Raw genomic sequence first — 15,409 nt, 5'->3', positions numbered from 1 at the left:
AGAGGTAGAGTGCTAGCCTTGAGCAAAAAGAAGCCAGGGACAGTGCTCGGGCCCAACAACCCAGTTCCTATCCTCACATGCCCCATACTTGTGACTTATCATTTTTGCAGGTACTCTTATAGAAGACTTGAAACAAACACAGTAATGTAGACATAGTGTTGGCCTCTTATAACCTTCCTTTTGCACACCATTCCATCTTCAGTGCAAGGAACAGAGACTCTCATAGCTACAGCAGACTTGGTGCTTGGATACTCCATAGTCTATTCAATCCTTGCCCTATGTGCAGACATTTCAGGAGTAACAACAAGATTCTGTTGTTACCTTGCAGAGTTATGGCTTTTCCAGTCTGCAGGTTTATCTGCAGGAGGTCAATTCCTGCCAGTAGCAGTGCTGAGTCTGAGCATCTGCACTTGCAGTTTGGGCAGATTCTGCAAGCTGACCACTGGGGTCGGGCGACTCTCACTCCCGTCCGCAATGCATCAGCGCTGCTGTCTCTTATGACCTCTGGTGGAGCAACAGGGCGCTCAGACTTTGGGCCGTTTAACAGCCTAAGTGAAAAATCAGACTCTGGTGTGATTTTTCTGATTCTTTTGTCAGTGAGGTGGGGCATTTTGTCATCTACCAAAGAGCTATTTTCTTCTTTATAATCTAGTCCTTTTATACTCTTGCCTTTATGAAATAAGCATTCATTTAAAAAAAAACAAGACAAGTATCAAAAGGCCAGTAGAGGAAAATAAGAATTATTCTAGCTGTTTAAATTGTTTTTGAATTTCAAAGGCATCTTAAAATATCCTATCTAGGCTTTGATAGCTAACAAATACACTAAGAGCATAGTTTCCTGGAATGAATGAGATAATCAATCAAGCTTGCAAGTGATCCAAGGAGGAAAAGTAGAATGGTAAGTCGGAAGAACCACTTTTGTATGGCTGTGACTCAAGCCCAGTGTTACTTTCCTCTAACATTCATCCATTGCTTCTCTCTCCCCTTCATCTCTTCTTCCCACCACACCCCTCTTGTACCTTCTCCTTCACTTTCTCTTCTCCGTCTTCTCCCTCTCCCTTTCTCTTGTCCTCTCTTGCTCTCACTCTCTCTCATTCTCTCTCTGTATCACCCTCCCCAACAAGAATACTGCACAACCACTTTGTGCAGAGTAGGTAATTAAAATCCAACTTTGCAGGTGATGACTCCAGAGAACCAAACATCTACCTCTAAGACAGTGTGCAAGGATACATACAATGCCAGTGAAAAGAAGCATCCTCTTCAAATGAAAAGATAAACTTCATTTTAAAATAGTCATTCACGATACAGGTGCAAGGGGACTGCTAACTAAACTGGCCAGTCCCATCACTGAGAATAGTTCTGTAATACGGGTGCAGGGCCGTGGGACACTCAGAGAGAAAGAAAGAGAAATCCACAAGGTGAATCCTGCCTACTGGCCACATTGTCTTACACAACAATGCTTGGGCTTCATTATCAGCAAGGCAGCAAGTAGCTGGGGCACTAATGGGAAGGAACACATCCACTTACTTAGAGATGCTTGGCTTAGCCAGTGGTCCATCGGGCACATCACGTGCACAAGTATATGCATTATTTTTCTTAGGTCAAGAGTGCTACTTGTGCTAGACAGGCTCGCATCTGTAATCCTAGCTACCTACTCAGGAGGCTGAGATTTGAGAATCAAGGTTTGAGGGCAACCGGGCCGGAAACGTCTGTGAGACGCTTCATCTCCAATGAACCAGCAAAAACCCGGAAGTGAAACTGTGGCTCAAGTGGTAGAGCAGCAGCCCTGAGCATAAAAGCTAAGGGACAGCACCCAGACTCTGAGTTCAAGCCTGGGTAGTCACACACACACACACACACACACACACACACACACACACACACACACACACACAATCTCCATTTACTATAAGACTTAAGCGACACTAAAAAATAAAAGAAAAAGAACATGCACTAAAAACTTTCTGCAAGGAAAGGGTTCTGCAAGCATTTCCAGAATATTACTTGATGAACACTAAATAAATATGTAAGTAGAAAACATGCTGTTTTTGCTAAAGTCTAGGAATTGGTCTATTTCCATGTTTCCTGCCATATACTATACGATACAGATCTACCTCTCGAAAAGCAAACTGGCCTCATCTTTCAAGCTTACTGTAATAGCTTAGTAGTACTACCCAAAGTTTCTGAAGCCAAAAATAAGTTTGGTTTAAAAATAAAAGATAAACTTAATTTCTCTACAATGTGTGCCATTGGTATAAAATATATATGCACATTATGAACTGTCTGTTATCAGTGAAAATGTTCTACTATAGGGAAAGGTGAAAGCAAAAACAAAACAAAAAAGCAGTGAGATCTACTAGCAAAATAATTCCTCCCCAGAGATGTGCATCTCCTGAGCCGCAGGAACCTATATCCATACCATTCTAGGCGACAAAAAGGGATTAAGACTGCAGGGGGGATGAATCACAGGTGAGGGCATCCTTGGGTTATCCAAGTGGATGTAGTGTTGTCGCAAGAGTCCCCACAAGTAGAAGAATGGAAGACGTGATGAAACACGGGATGGTGTGACTTTGAAAGAGAGGAAGTAGCCACACACCAAGGACTGCAAACGGCCTTTAGGAACAAGCAAAGGTGAGGACATGAATTTCTCCTGGAACCTCCGAAAGGAAACATAACCCAGACACACCTTGATTTTATCCTGGCAAAACGCACGCTGGGCTTATGAATTAGGGAACTGAAGGTAATAAAGACAATTTATATTAAACGTGGTGACAGTTATTACAACAAGAGGAAGCCAATACAGGGGTGACAAGGAAAGTATAACTGCTACCGTCAAGATGGAAAATTTTCATGTGGCTTCCAGACCCAGTTAGCTGAGAAACGATGCCTAAGTCGCCGGCACAGGAGAGAATGATGAGCGAGGCCAACGCCGGCTTCAGTACTCCTCGCTGTGGCCTCTCATTCCTAGCTGGGGCACCAGGCAGAGACGAAGCCCAAACCCCCTGGGGCCATGATGTGGGGCCAGGTCAGGGCAGTGGCTCGATTCAGCAGAGGATGATGGCCAAGTTCATGATGGCAGGAAAAAGAAGGTAAGTACGCATCGACGATACTTAACTAAATCATCTCCCCATCTGTCTCCTCTGCTCCGAAACCAGAGTCTACGCTCTTAAAAATAATGGAGGATTTCTGGGCCAAAGACCACTTCAACCGTGCCTGACTGGGAACAGGAACGTGCCGCACTGCAAACAACGCATGAATGCAAAGCCCACGTAATCCGGAGTTGCCGGAAAAATAACTCTTCCAGTAGGCCTAAGTGTGTCATCTGTAAAGCAATAGTTGCCTCTGTTTTCTGCTCTCAAGCATGATAACTGCACTAATCCAAGCAAGTGTGATCTCCCAAAGCAACACATCCGTGTCCTGTGAACGTCAAGTAAAGCTCTTCAGTTTAATTGCGCGCAAAGACCTCTGGATTCGGGCTGCAGTCCTTCTGGGGTGGGGCGTGGGGAGACTGGGGTCCAAGGCTGTGTGGCTCAGGGTACAATGCCAGCAACCTCCAGAAGCACCATAGAGCCATTCCCTCCTTTACGCATAAGCAGCGGCAGCAATGTTAGGGTCAGAGTGTCCCCCCAGTGAGCAAAAAGATTGTAGTGACGATCTGCTGGTCCAATGTCCTTGTGCTCCGTAACTGCACCACAGGCAGTGCTAGGCAACACTCATCATCTACCTTAAAGAAATACGATTTAACAGTTATTAAGAAGAGACAGCCTCCGGCTCCTGAGCTCCTGCCACATGCCAGGCGCCGGGCCGGTCACTCCTGGAAACCACTTCCTGCCCTCACGGCAGGTGCCAGGCAGGCTCTGTCGCATCGCCCGCCCGCAGTGATCTGAAGGCACAAGTGCACGTCCCGGAGCCCGCCGTCCTTCCTTCATCCCTCATTACCCTTGTGGGTAACGGCATGCCTTGCCCTCTGTCTGCGTCCGCTTCCCCACTGTTCCTGGACTTGCTTTCCAAAGAACAGAGAAAAGCTGTGCTTCTGAAAAGAGCGAGAGAGCGAGCGAGAGGCAGAGAGACAGAGAGAGACACAGAGACAGAGACAGAGAGAGAGAGACAGAGAGAGAGAGAATGCACTCGGAAACTCCACGCGTACCAGCGGGGAGCCTGAAAGTGAAGGCACCATCCCCAGGCAAGGCATTTCCAGCCAGCCTCGCCCGGCCCGGCCCGGCCTCGGCCTCCGCGGTGCCTACCTTGAAGGAGGCGTGCTGCTCCATGTGCCGCAGCAGCTGTGGCTTCTGGGCCGCTGTGTAGTCGCACACTGTGCACTTGAACTGCTTCCCTGGAAAGAAGCGGAGGACAGGGTTAGCATCCCAGGCTGGCAGCTCCCGAATGGGAAGCCGGAGACGCACGGGTGTCCCCAGCCAGGCGGGCGACGGGATCCCAGGAGGGGCCCCGGCGGGCAGGGCCTGAGCCGGCCGGGGCAGAACGTGAAAGGCTCCGCAAGCGGCTCAGACGCGACCCTGAGCGTAGAGGCCCTGCAGAGCAAGGTCAGCTCCGCAGCAATCCCGATGCCGGTGGGAGCGCGCGCAGCGTTTCGAGGGAAAGCTAAGAAAGAAAACCACAGAGCAAACACCAAACACTGCTCTCCTAGGAAGCCGAACGTGTTGTGTTAGTGATATCCACACGGTCAACAGAAGACGAACAGGCTCCATGCGAATGGACACCAAGCACACTCCTCGGTTCGTTCCTGGTGCGTGTGAATAAAGCCTCTACTTTCAATAACATGAGCACGTGTGACCAAAGAGAGAGGCGCCCCGTGTCTCCGTGCCGCTCCTAACGCAGCCCGGCCCGGTGGCTCTCCTCGGCCACGTCCCCATGCCCCTCCTCTCAGACCAGCTGCAGCCTCCGCACTCCCGGGTCACACTCCTGAATCCCAAACCGGCTGACGGCACCAGGTAGCCACAAGACACACTGGCACCACAGTCACCAGTGGCCGCCTGAGACCCAGCCGGCGGAAGGCACCATTCCTGACTTTGCTGGATGACTCTGCTGCAGGTAACTCTGCTGACTGCCCAAGACCTGGAAAACGTCAGCCCCAGACACAAGACGATTCTGCCTCTGGGCCTGGGACCACTGGCTGTGATTATCCTGACGGAGGCCGTTCTGCCGACCACTTTCGCCTAGTGATGTCCCGCTGTGCTCTAACTCCTACGCCCCGCTCTTCTCGGGTGGCAAGCGTCCTTGCACGTAACTGTCCTCCAGTCCACAAACACCTAACGCTCAATCTGTACCTTCTCCTCGAATCTCTTCCCTGAACCTGAGACTTGATCGCCTGACTGGCCACATGATGGACGGGCCACTGACGTGTGTAACTGTCCCAAGCTGGGCCTGTTATCTCCCTCACCACTGGGATCCACGGCCAGCCCTCCTAAGTCCGTCACCCATCTGATCTCCCCACGTCTCACAGCTTTCTTCCCCATGCTGTCCCACTTACCTTCCACTCACCTCCTGCTCTCAGCACCTGATTCCATCTCCTGTTTAACATGTCGGTATAGTTCTAACTCCTCCACACTGGTCTAAATACTTTTTTTGTTGCCATTCCTGGGGCTTGAACTCAGGGCCTGAGCACTGTCCCTGGCTTCTTTTTGCTCAAGGCTAGCACTCTGCCACTTCAGCGACAGTGTTACTTCCGGCTTTTTCTGTGTATGTGGTGCTGAGGAATGAAACCCAGGGCTTCGTGCATGCTGGGCAAGTACTCTCCCAGTAAGGCACATTCCTAGCCCCTAAATACTTCTTACTTCTTTCTGAGACAACTGCAAAAGCCTCTACACTAATTTGATTGTTTTGCTTTCATGAGATTTCCCATCCATCCCCTTACCTACCCGTCCATCCACTTATCAACCCATCCACCCACCATCCAACCATCCACGCCTACTTCTTTCCAAGAGCTGAGCACGGATGTCCCTCTAGAAACAGAGTTAACCTTCTCTGACTCTTGTGGGCCACTCCGTATGTGGGCTCTATCGCCTCACATTTGCAAGATACCTTCACTGACTCCCTCACTTTCACTACATCTGTATACACTGCCTGTCAGCATCTGATCTTTTTCAATTTAACTCAAAACTCAGATGGAACAACTCCCAGCCCACAGGCCCGGGGCTGTGACGAACTGCCTGCGGTCAGGAGCCATGACTTGCTTGCTCATCGCGGTCCCATCAGCATTGAGTACATGCACGCAATAATGTATTCCATGCATTTTCTTAAGCTAAAATAGCAAGGGGGGGAAAAAACACAGCAAAGGCTCCACATCTTACAGGAATAACACCCTTGATAAGAGCAGGAAAAAAATACCCAGATGGTATAAAAATGTCAGTACTATAGCCATGCCAATCTCTTCAGGTAGAACGAACACGGAATTCTAGATTTTACTAATTCTTCAATTCCAAAAGTGTGGAATTTTTTTTCACTTGTAGGGCACACTGTCATCAGTAGAGAGCAATTAAAATATTTTCCTAAACACCACATCGTGTTTTTCTCGGGCCTAAGGCTACATCTTTCCACCCATCATCAGAGTAATCTGAACTGTGCGTCTCAGCCGGTACCTGGCTCACATGAATACACCATCTCTGTGTCAGGGAGCCTGGGAAAGCGGTGCTTGGGCTCTTTACCCCAAACTGGGGCAAGGGAGGAAAACCAATTACACCATTCTCTGCTGTGATAAGTAATTTGTCACTCATTATCCAACAGTTGGATCAAAGAGTAGTAGATTACATTCCAAAGAGAAGTGTGGAAATGAATAAATGGGATTGCCTCACTTAAGAGCAGGGGTCAGCCTTGCTATTCAGACAAGCTATTCTCAGGGCCGTGCACGGCAAGGGAAGAACGCAGCTCCCATAGAGCGCTGGTGATAAATACCACCCATGTTTTCATGTCGGCACCACTGACAGCCCCAATCAAAAAGGCCCGGACAAACACTTGACAGAATCCTTTGCTGCCTAATTAAAATCGTGGCGTACAGACGCGAGCCACCACAAAGGAGCAGCGGTCACCGGCATCAGGTAGAGAGGACAGGACAGCCCGGCATGCATGCGCGCAGGTTAGCCTGACCTCACGGGGCTGGAAGATGAGCCTCAAAACAGCTGTGTGGGGACGCGCAGCACACACACAGCACCTCACAAAGAGAAAAGTGATTACAAAGGAAAGAAAGGCTGATTTCTAAAAAAAAAAAAAATTCACTTTTTCCACTACATACCAGGCTAGTTCTACCTACTAAACTGTTGGGCACCGTGGCAGTGCCAGGTCCTGAGGTGTCCCATCCCGGCATGCACCCAGACCTGGATACAGGGGCAGGGCTCGGTACCCACGGGGAAATGAGGACCACAGACTCAGGTACCCACTCTTGCCCTCGCCTCCCTCCGCTCCTGCCCCTCGCGGTCTCTTGCCCTCGTCTCCTGCCCCTCGTGGTCTCTTGCCCTCGCCTCCCTCCGCTCCTACCCCTCGCGGTCTCTAGCCCTTGTCTCCAGCCAGGACAAACACAAAGCTGGCAGTGGAGGCAGGCCCTGGAGGGCGAGGAGGCGTCCTGTCCTCTGGGAGCCCAAGAGCACCTTGTCTCGGCCCTCCTCGGCTGTTCCCAGTTCCTGGTGCCTCCTCGTTCCTGGTCCTGAGTCCCAGGACTCTGCCAGCTCAGCTCAAGTCTTCATGAGAATGTCACCTTCTTACTAAATCCTTCGACAATCGTGCTATGTAAATGACAACCCCTCCCCTTTTACTGATTTGCTTCTAGCACTCCGAAGCTTAGGCTATTTTTATATGGAAACATCATTTCAGAATCATATTTCCATGTTCAGATCCCAATTTTTTAATATCTGAGATGCTTCCGTAAGTTCCACTGTAACGTAGCATATTTTATTGATTTACATCAATACACCTGTCTTGCTCACTCCAAAGTTTAGCCTTGTGACACCAACTTTGCTTTCTGCTTGCTGTGATCACTGTTGTCCACCACTGTAGCTACGTTGTCTGAAGGCCAACGCGGTGCCCGGGTGCATCCCTGCTGGTCTGTGTGGTACCTCGTGGGTTGTGGGCACTATGAGGCGGGCACTGTCCGCTTTTCACCCCATAGTCTCCGTGGTGAGAAGTGAGGGAATCTGGGAATTAGGCCAACCAGAACTTAGGCAAGTGCCCCAAGCAACAAGTACGAGTGCAAAACAGCAAGACCCCAGAAAGCAGAGGACAAAGAGGGGCGGGAGTAAACACTGAGCTCAAGAGGGAACCAATCGGGGCTGGGGATATAGCCTAGTGGCAAGAGTGCCTGCCTCGGATACACGAGGCCCTAGGTTCGATTCCCCAGCACCACATATACAGAAAACAGCCAGAAGCGGCGCTGTGGCTCAAGTGGCGGAGTGCTAGCCTTGAGCGGGAAGAAGCCAGGGACAGTACTCAGGCCCTGAGTCCAAGGCCCAGGACTGGCCAAAAAAAAAGAGGGAACCAATCCAGAGTTAATCCACAGAAAGAACTTCCAAGGACAGAAAACACACCGAGGGCACTATGAGCTAGTACCGTGCATGCTTTGTGAACAGGAGCTTGTTTCCTCCGTGCAAAATCTGAGTTACCGAGTAAATGCAAACTGCGATCTGGAGGGTTTGTTTGGGAACATGAAGTATTAACAATGGAAGAGTTCACATGGGTCTCTTCCATGTCTCTGGAATAATGTTTTGTAACATAGCCTGACAGTCAACGCAAAACTATAGCCATCAAAGCCCAAGGGCCATCCTGCTTCTGGAACTGTGTGAGAAGGAAGAACTCAAGAGAAGGGGAGGTTTTCATGGAAGAGAAAAGTCCCCTGCCACCTAAGTGCTAAGGAACAAAGGAACAAATAAAATCATGGATTGTCCAAAATAAGGGAATGAATCACCACCTGAATATAATCACATTACACAACTCCTACACTGGACTGTGCAGCAACAAGGAATAATAATTATGAGTTTCCAGGTAACGACCATGATCTCTATACTGTCATCGCAGCTACATCATCACTCCATGAACCAACAGGAGGGAAGGTTTAGAAGAGTCCTTCACACCTTAGGTGACAGACCTGGGAGCACCCTGGTAAGATGGGGTTGGGTTCTGTGGTGGTGATGTAATGTTGCATTTCAGACCACTGGCAGCACGTTTGACAGGCTGAGACAGCTCACTGTCTACTGCACGGAGGCCACAGATCTGGTCCCACCGAACTACGGCGTGGTACCCAAGGCTTGAAGGTACCTGTCCAGCCTGCACCGGCGGCACCCTGGCCTGCAGGACTGTGTCAGGCCAGACATCTTGGGCCCCCTCTCTTTACAAGGAAGAAAGAGACAGGGGCCTCCAATGTGAATCTTAGGGCTAGCTGGTTCTTGTCTTCTGAAGCAGGATGGAGCCTTTGTAAGTCATTTTGAGTCAAGTTTTGCTCGAGAGAAGAAGATCTTGAGTCACCTGCCTCTTCCCGGGGATGCCCCGCATTGCAAAAAAAAAAAAAAAAAGTTAAGAAATCCACAACCTCGGTTCCTTAGGGAATTCTTATTTGACCTAGAAGCCCAGATGCTAAAAGCCAAAATTACAACCGCCTCGATGAGTCTCACGAATGTCATGTTAGAAATGAAGGCAACCTCGAAGAATACATATGGTCTCGATCGACTTCCATCAAGTTCACAGGCAGACAAACGTCAGACATGATGCTGGAAGTCAGCATCGTGGATGCCACCCAGAGCAGCACCACATTCACCGAGGAGAGGTGAGAGGAGTCACGCCGTTCAAAGAGAAAGCGTGAGTCTCGCGTGGCAGTTTGTAGCGTAGGCGGGCTCTGCTGTGGGAGGAGAAGGCACAGGCCCACTCAGCAGGTGCGCTGTGGGGCTCGGCCGGGGTCCTCTGGGTGCCAGGCCACCCAAGGGACCCACCGCAGATACCGTGGCTCCCGCCGCAGATACAGCATTCCACCACCGGCTCCATTTCCCTCAAAAACGGGTGTCCCCTTCAAAGACGGAGGGCGGAGCGTCCTCATAGATTCTGCTCGACCTTCGAAAGGGTGACGTCTTTATAGAATTAAGTATCCTCTTAGAAGGAGTCTGTTTCTTTGTCTAAAGGGAGCTCCTGGCCTCCTCCCAGGGAGAAGGAACTGATCACCACAGCTGGCCTCCGACCTCTGAGCCCAGCCTGAGCCTGGCAGTGGGCTACTGGCTGAATTCCAGCATCTCCAGATAGTCAAAGCAAGCAGTCTCCCACCTGCCCTGTGCTCCAGCCTTACCTGAGGGCGGGTTACAGAGCCAGGGCTGGGGGTGGGGGTGGATTCAGAGGTAGGGAAGAGGAAGAAGAGAGGCATAGCAAACCTGCAGCTGCCCTGCCCACGGCAGGAAGGAAGGAAAGGGGAGTCAGCAGAGCACCTGCCTTGTAGAGGCCCAGGTGGGCACAGAAGTACAAAAGGGCCTAAGAGCCCTGGACCTCATCCCCGAGTGTCCACTGGAGGCCCCCACTTTGTGAAAGCCCTGGCCATGCAGGGCACCGGTCCTTTCCCCTATTTCTCATCCCTGGAAGGTTTGATGATTCCATCCGGCAGCAGTTACCTCAAGGAGAGCTCTAGACAGAACTAAAGAGGAGCGCAACGCGGGAGAATCTCCGCCATCACCTATGGCTTCGGGCATCTGGGTTCCATCGGATTCGAGGGAGATGACGATGGTGGGAAATTCCTCTAGATTTAAGGCAACTTGTTTTGAACCGTCTGCTGCCTTAAGAACCTCTGCCAAATCAGACTGCGTGCATACCTCAAACGTAAAGGGGCCTGAACGCACTCAGAGAAGAAATTTCCATAAATCTAGACTGTTATTTGGTAAAAGTATCTACAGGCACAACAGTGAGAATGTCGCCTGATGACTGTTTATCCAGGCTTACCGGGAAAGGTGATATTTTACATAAGTAAATTTTCAGCCGTTTTTGGAACACTGACTTTATACTTCTTTTCTATCCTTTTTTCAAAAGTATTGCCCTGGCTATTTTCTGCGGCACTGTGCCATCCTACTGACAGACTATCTAGAAGAGGAGAAATGCTCTTCCCTTGATGGTGCAGATTAACCACTGCAACTATCCATCCTCACCGTGCGTAGCTGAGAGCTGCTGAGAACATAAGAACCCCCGCCCCTAGAGAAGCGCTTCCCGGACCCTCACATGCAGTGTGAGCCCCCCACCTCCACCCCAGGCCGCCCCCACCAGCCACCAAAATACCCCAGTCCCACTCCTCGAATCCTACACGTGCAACTCTATACAGAGAACAGAGGATTCTGTAGGTGCCATCGAGTTAAAAAGCATCTTGCTCTGGGAGACGGTCCTGGACTATCCACGTGGACCCAGTGAAATCACAAGAGAGGATGCCACGGACGAAGCAGGGTCGGAAGAGTTGGAGGATGGGACTGCTGGCTGTCTGGGAGAAAGAAGCGGCTCACAAGCCACGGGAGGCTGGCAGCCCCGGGACGCAGAAGCCCCCAAGTCTCCAGAGAGAATGCAGCCTGACTTGACAGCCGGATGGGAGACTGCTGACCCCCCCACAGCTGGGACGCAAGAAACCTGCGCTGTTCTAAGCCACTAGACTCTGTTACTAAAGTCACAAGGAACCAACACTTCTCTGCGTCAAGTAGGGATGAGGAAGCGCCTGCTCCGGGCCTCCCGGGCAGGACGTGTCCTATCCAGGCTGCACTCTACCCGCCCGGCCTAGCGCGGAGGCGGCCTGCGTGCCGAGAGCAATCCCGCAGGAGGCCCCGCGGGCACGCTGCTGCCAGCACTTTGCTAAGCCGTTTGCCTCGTGGTTCTAGTACTCTGCGCAATGGCAAATCAGAACCAAAATAGCTGCAGCAATTAAAAAAAAAAAAAGTACAGTGCAAGAAGTCTCTGTACTTTACACGCCAAACCTCATGGTTCTCTGTAATTAGTACGTCAGTTTTTATGCCAGGAGAAACGGATCAGGAGGGGACCGAGAGCATCCAGTAAGAGAACAAAGGCACCAAGCTGGTTTATTAAACTGACAGACGCTGCATCTTTGAGACCCCTCCACCAAGGAGAGGCTTTAGGTAAGTGAGATTTACTGCAGAGTTTAATATACTCATCAGTGCAGGCTCCCTATTCAGTCATCTTGCAAGGCTCAGTGTCCAGGGTGGTGGCTTTGGTCTTGTGGTGCAGAAAACATAACAAGAAGAGCTTCGTGTGGAGCCAGAGTGCAGCTCTATTATGGTACTCCTGGGCCTTCAAATCCGATCCGCCCTCCCCAGGCACCAGGAACACACACAACAGGCACAGAGCGGGCCAAGTCCGCCCAGCTGGCCCGTCCCACCCCGCCCCTCCGCCCTCTCCTTCCCGAGCCAAGGAGCCCATCCCAATTCAGGCTGCTGGCTCAGGCTCTGTGATGGTTTCTTCTTAACCACGGCGTAAGTGAGGCTCCTTTACACTAGAATGATTTCGCTTTTAGAGAATAAAAAAGGGAGCTAAATATAACACGGACAAACCAACAAAACCTTCACAGTCCCTTCTTCTAGACTGTCTCAAGATGTGGTCACGGGATCGCTTCACCGAAGAAGGGAGGGCGGCCATTTCCTCTACTCAGACCTGATTCCCATATTCTCCACTTGTCTAATTACTACACATTACAAGAGTGCCAGAAAGCTGGTTACTCCCCTCCAAAGACGTCACCAGAACAGGGCTTCTGCATCTGAGTGGATGGAAGATTGGACTGGGGGAAAAGGGACAGCCAAAAGAATCAGCACGGAACTTCAAGGAGCCCGTTTTGTGATTAGAGAGCCCTCGCTTGATTGCATAACGCACACAAGCACTGCACAATCGACGCGCTCCCTTGCAGCTCTGGACACAGCCTCAACGTGGGAACCACCACACCACACCACATGTCTAGGCCCCTCTTAACGTCCAAGCAGGGGTTGCTACACTGGCTTCCCCACTAATTCTGGCACACTGCTGACATCCATGCAGTATTTGATGAGGTCCTTTACAGGTCAATTCCTCTTGGTGCACACACTATCCGCTAAAGCCGTTTAAGTGGAACCTTCACCTACAACAGCCCATCCTTGCTAGGACACAATAATGAGCTCCTTTGGGAAACGGGAATGCAATAAACATGGGTATATCACTGTGAATAGGCCAATAAATCTGAAAAAATTAGCCTTGCAAGCAGGTAAGGGAAAGGATAATTACTCAATAGCTTTTAATTTCATTAAAAGATCCCCAAGAAGATTCATTTAATAGTGAGCTCCTCAGCCATATTTTAAAAGATATCTAATTCACAGCGTTTGATTTTACACAATTATCTGAGATATAAAATGTGAGGAAATAATTGGTACTTTTAAGTACTACTATACCCCAACCACTTTATGAAAAACAGTTTACATTTTTTCACCTATTTACTCCCAAAAAATTTAATGAGAACCTATTATACACCAGACGGTATTCTAAACACCAAGGATACAAAACAAGCATAGTCAGTCAAAAATGCCTGTTTGATTTCGCTGAGCACTGGTAGTAGCTCACACCTGTAATCCTAGCTACTTGGGAGGCTGAGATCTGAAGATCTCAGTTCAAAGCCAGGCCAGGAAGGAAAGTCTGTGAGATTCTTATGTCCAAGTGAGCCACCAGAAAACTGGAAGTGGAACTGTGTTTTAAAGTGGTAGAGCACTAGGCTTGAGCAACAGAGCTCAGGAACACTGCCTACGCCCTGAGTTCAAGCCCCAAGATCAATACACACACACACACACACACACACACACACACACACACACACACACGCCACACTAGTGGAAGGTGGAAAGATTATACACAAGTAAATGATGCAGTATCCTGGAAAAAGACAGGTGTAAAGAGAGATAGAAAACAACATGACTGAGTAACAAACAGGTGGAGAGTTCTCCCAGCAGTGGAAACCAAAAGCATGATAAGTAAGGAAAGTTGTCAGAACTCCTGAGACAGGTAACACAGGGACAAGGGAACCCAAGTGGGGCTCACTCAGAGGATATTTTTTTCAGTCCTGATCTGAACGCATGGGCAAAAGGATGACCCCGCCAGGGCCCAAATGGCTCAGCCAGAAGCAGAGAAAGTCCCCCAGCCCTCAGGAAGGACACAAGATGTCAACGCAAAGGCATGTGTGGGCAGCCGGATCCCACTCTCCTCAGAGGATCAGAGAGGTCAGCAACAAAGCCAGCAGAGCGGGTACCCCGGCTGGGGGAACCGCCGGAGACAGTGCTGGGAAATCGCCAGGGTCGAAGGGGACCAGCCACGACCTCAGACACTGGCGGCCGGGCCAGCGGCCGTCAGGAACGTTGAGCCCCAAAGGAAACACATTTTCATAAGGATCACCAAATTGCTTCCTTCTTTTTCTTTTATGTACAATTAAGAAAGATATGAAAAAAAAAACCAAGCCTGTGTCAAGTTTTTGAAAAAGGAACAGAGAGGCGGGAGATGACCGCGTTGGACAGGGATAGGATGCCGGGCGGTGCCCAGCAGAGGGTGGACGCTGAGGCTCGCTGGAGGAAGCGCGTGCGGGGCTCGTCAACGGGCCCTTTGTGGCTGACAGCAGACGGGGGAGACTGACCCAGCCCCGTGACCCGAGCGTGGACCGGGGAGTCCCCAGGACTGCACTGGGCGGGGTACAGAAGGGAGTCAGCAGACTCTGGCCGAGTCTGGCTGGGAGCTGAGAGGAAGAGCGACGTTTACATGTTTCCAGTACTTTTTTTTTACAAGCCAAAAACAAAGGGAAGACGGGGGCAGCCACTACGCAGCACGGAAGCCCAAAGGGGTTGTCGTGTCATAATAAGGTCTGGCTCCCCTGGGCCCTGGGAGACCAGGCGGAGGGAAGAAGGCCAGGAGCTTGTGATGAGCACACAAAGCTCGAGCGGTCCTTTGGGCATCCGCAGTGGAGGCTCCAGAGCTGAGGCTCGGGAGAAGGCAGGGCAGGGGATGCCGGTCTGCGGCCCTCCGCGTCAGTGGAACTCAAAATCGAGGAAGAGAACTCAACTGGGGTGCACACATGGAAGGAAGGAAAAGCACCCACAGATTGTGCCCGGTGGCCTTCCAGGTGACCGGGGAGGGGCAGCTAGGAAAGCAGGAGAAAACAGCACCCTGTCTACCTCATGGGGGAGGGGGGGTGTCTCAGAAATCACTCAGAAAGGGGGCGCAGCTATCCTCATTCCACTGATAAGAAAACCGAGGTTCAGAGAGGTAATCTCCCCAGTCACCCCGCGAGGAGGGGCGCACGGGACTCGAGACAGGCCTCCCCCACCCCGCTCAGCTATGGCTTCTCTACAAAAGAACCCCAAGTCTCTGAGGACGTGACACCTACGCTGGAGGCCAAGGCGTCTCGGGCAGGACCCAGGCTCACCGCAAAGTGCCCTCAGGG

The 15,409-nt window shown here is 50.8% G+C and overlaps 1 protein-coding gene across 1 annotated transcript in view; it reads right to left on the bottom strand.

Annotated features, from left to right (window-relative positions):
* Zfat (zinc finger and AT-hook domain containing) overlaps positions 1–15,409 on the bottom strand; it is a 134,853-nt gene that overhangs the window by 40,176 nt on the left and 79,268 nt on the right. The window contains exon 11 of the mRNA XM_048358468.1: positions 4,245–4,333. Within this exon, the coding sequence (XP_048214425.1) occupies positions 4,245–4,333 (89 nt within the window). The remainder of the gene's footprint in view (positions 1–4,244; positions 4,334–15,409) is intronic.

This window comes from Perognathus longimembris, chromosome 12 (assembly GCF_023159225.1).
Source record: "Perognathus longimembris pacificus isolate PPM17 chromosome 12, ASM2315922v1, whole genome shotgun sequence".
Lineage (NCBI taxonomy): Eukaryota > Metazoa > Chordata > Mammalia > Rodentia > Heteromyidae > Perognathus > Perognathus longimembris.
This window is presented reverse-complemented; position numbering and strand designations above follow the sequence as displayed.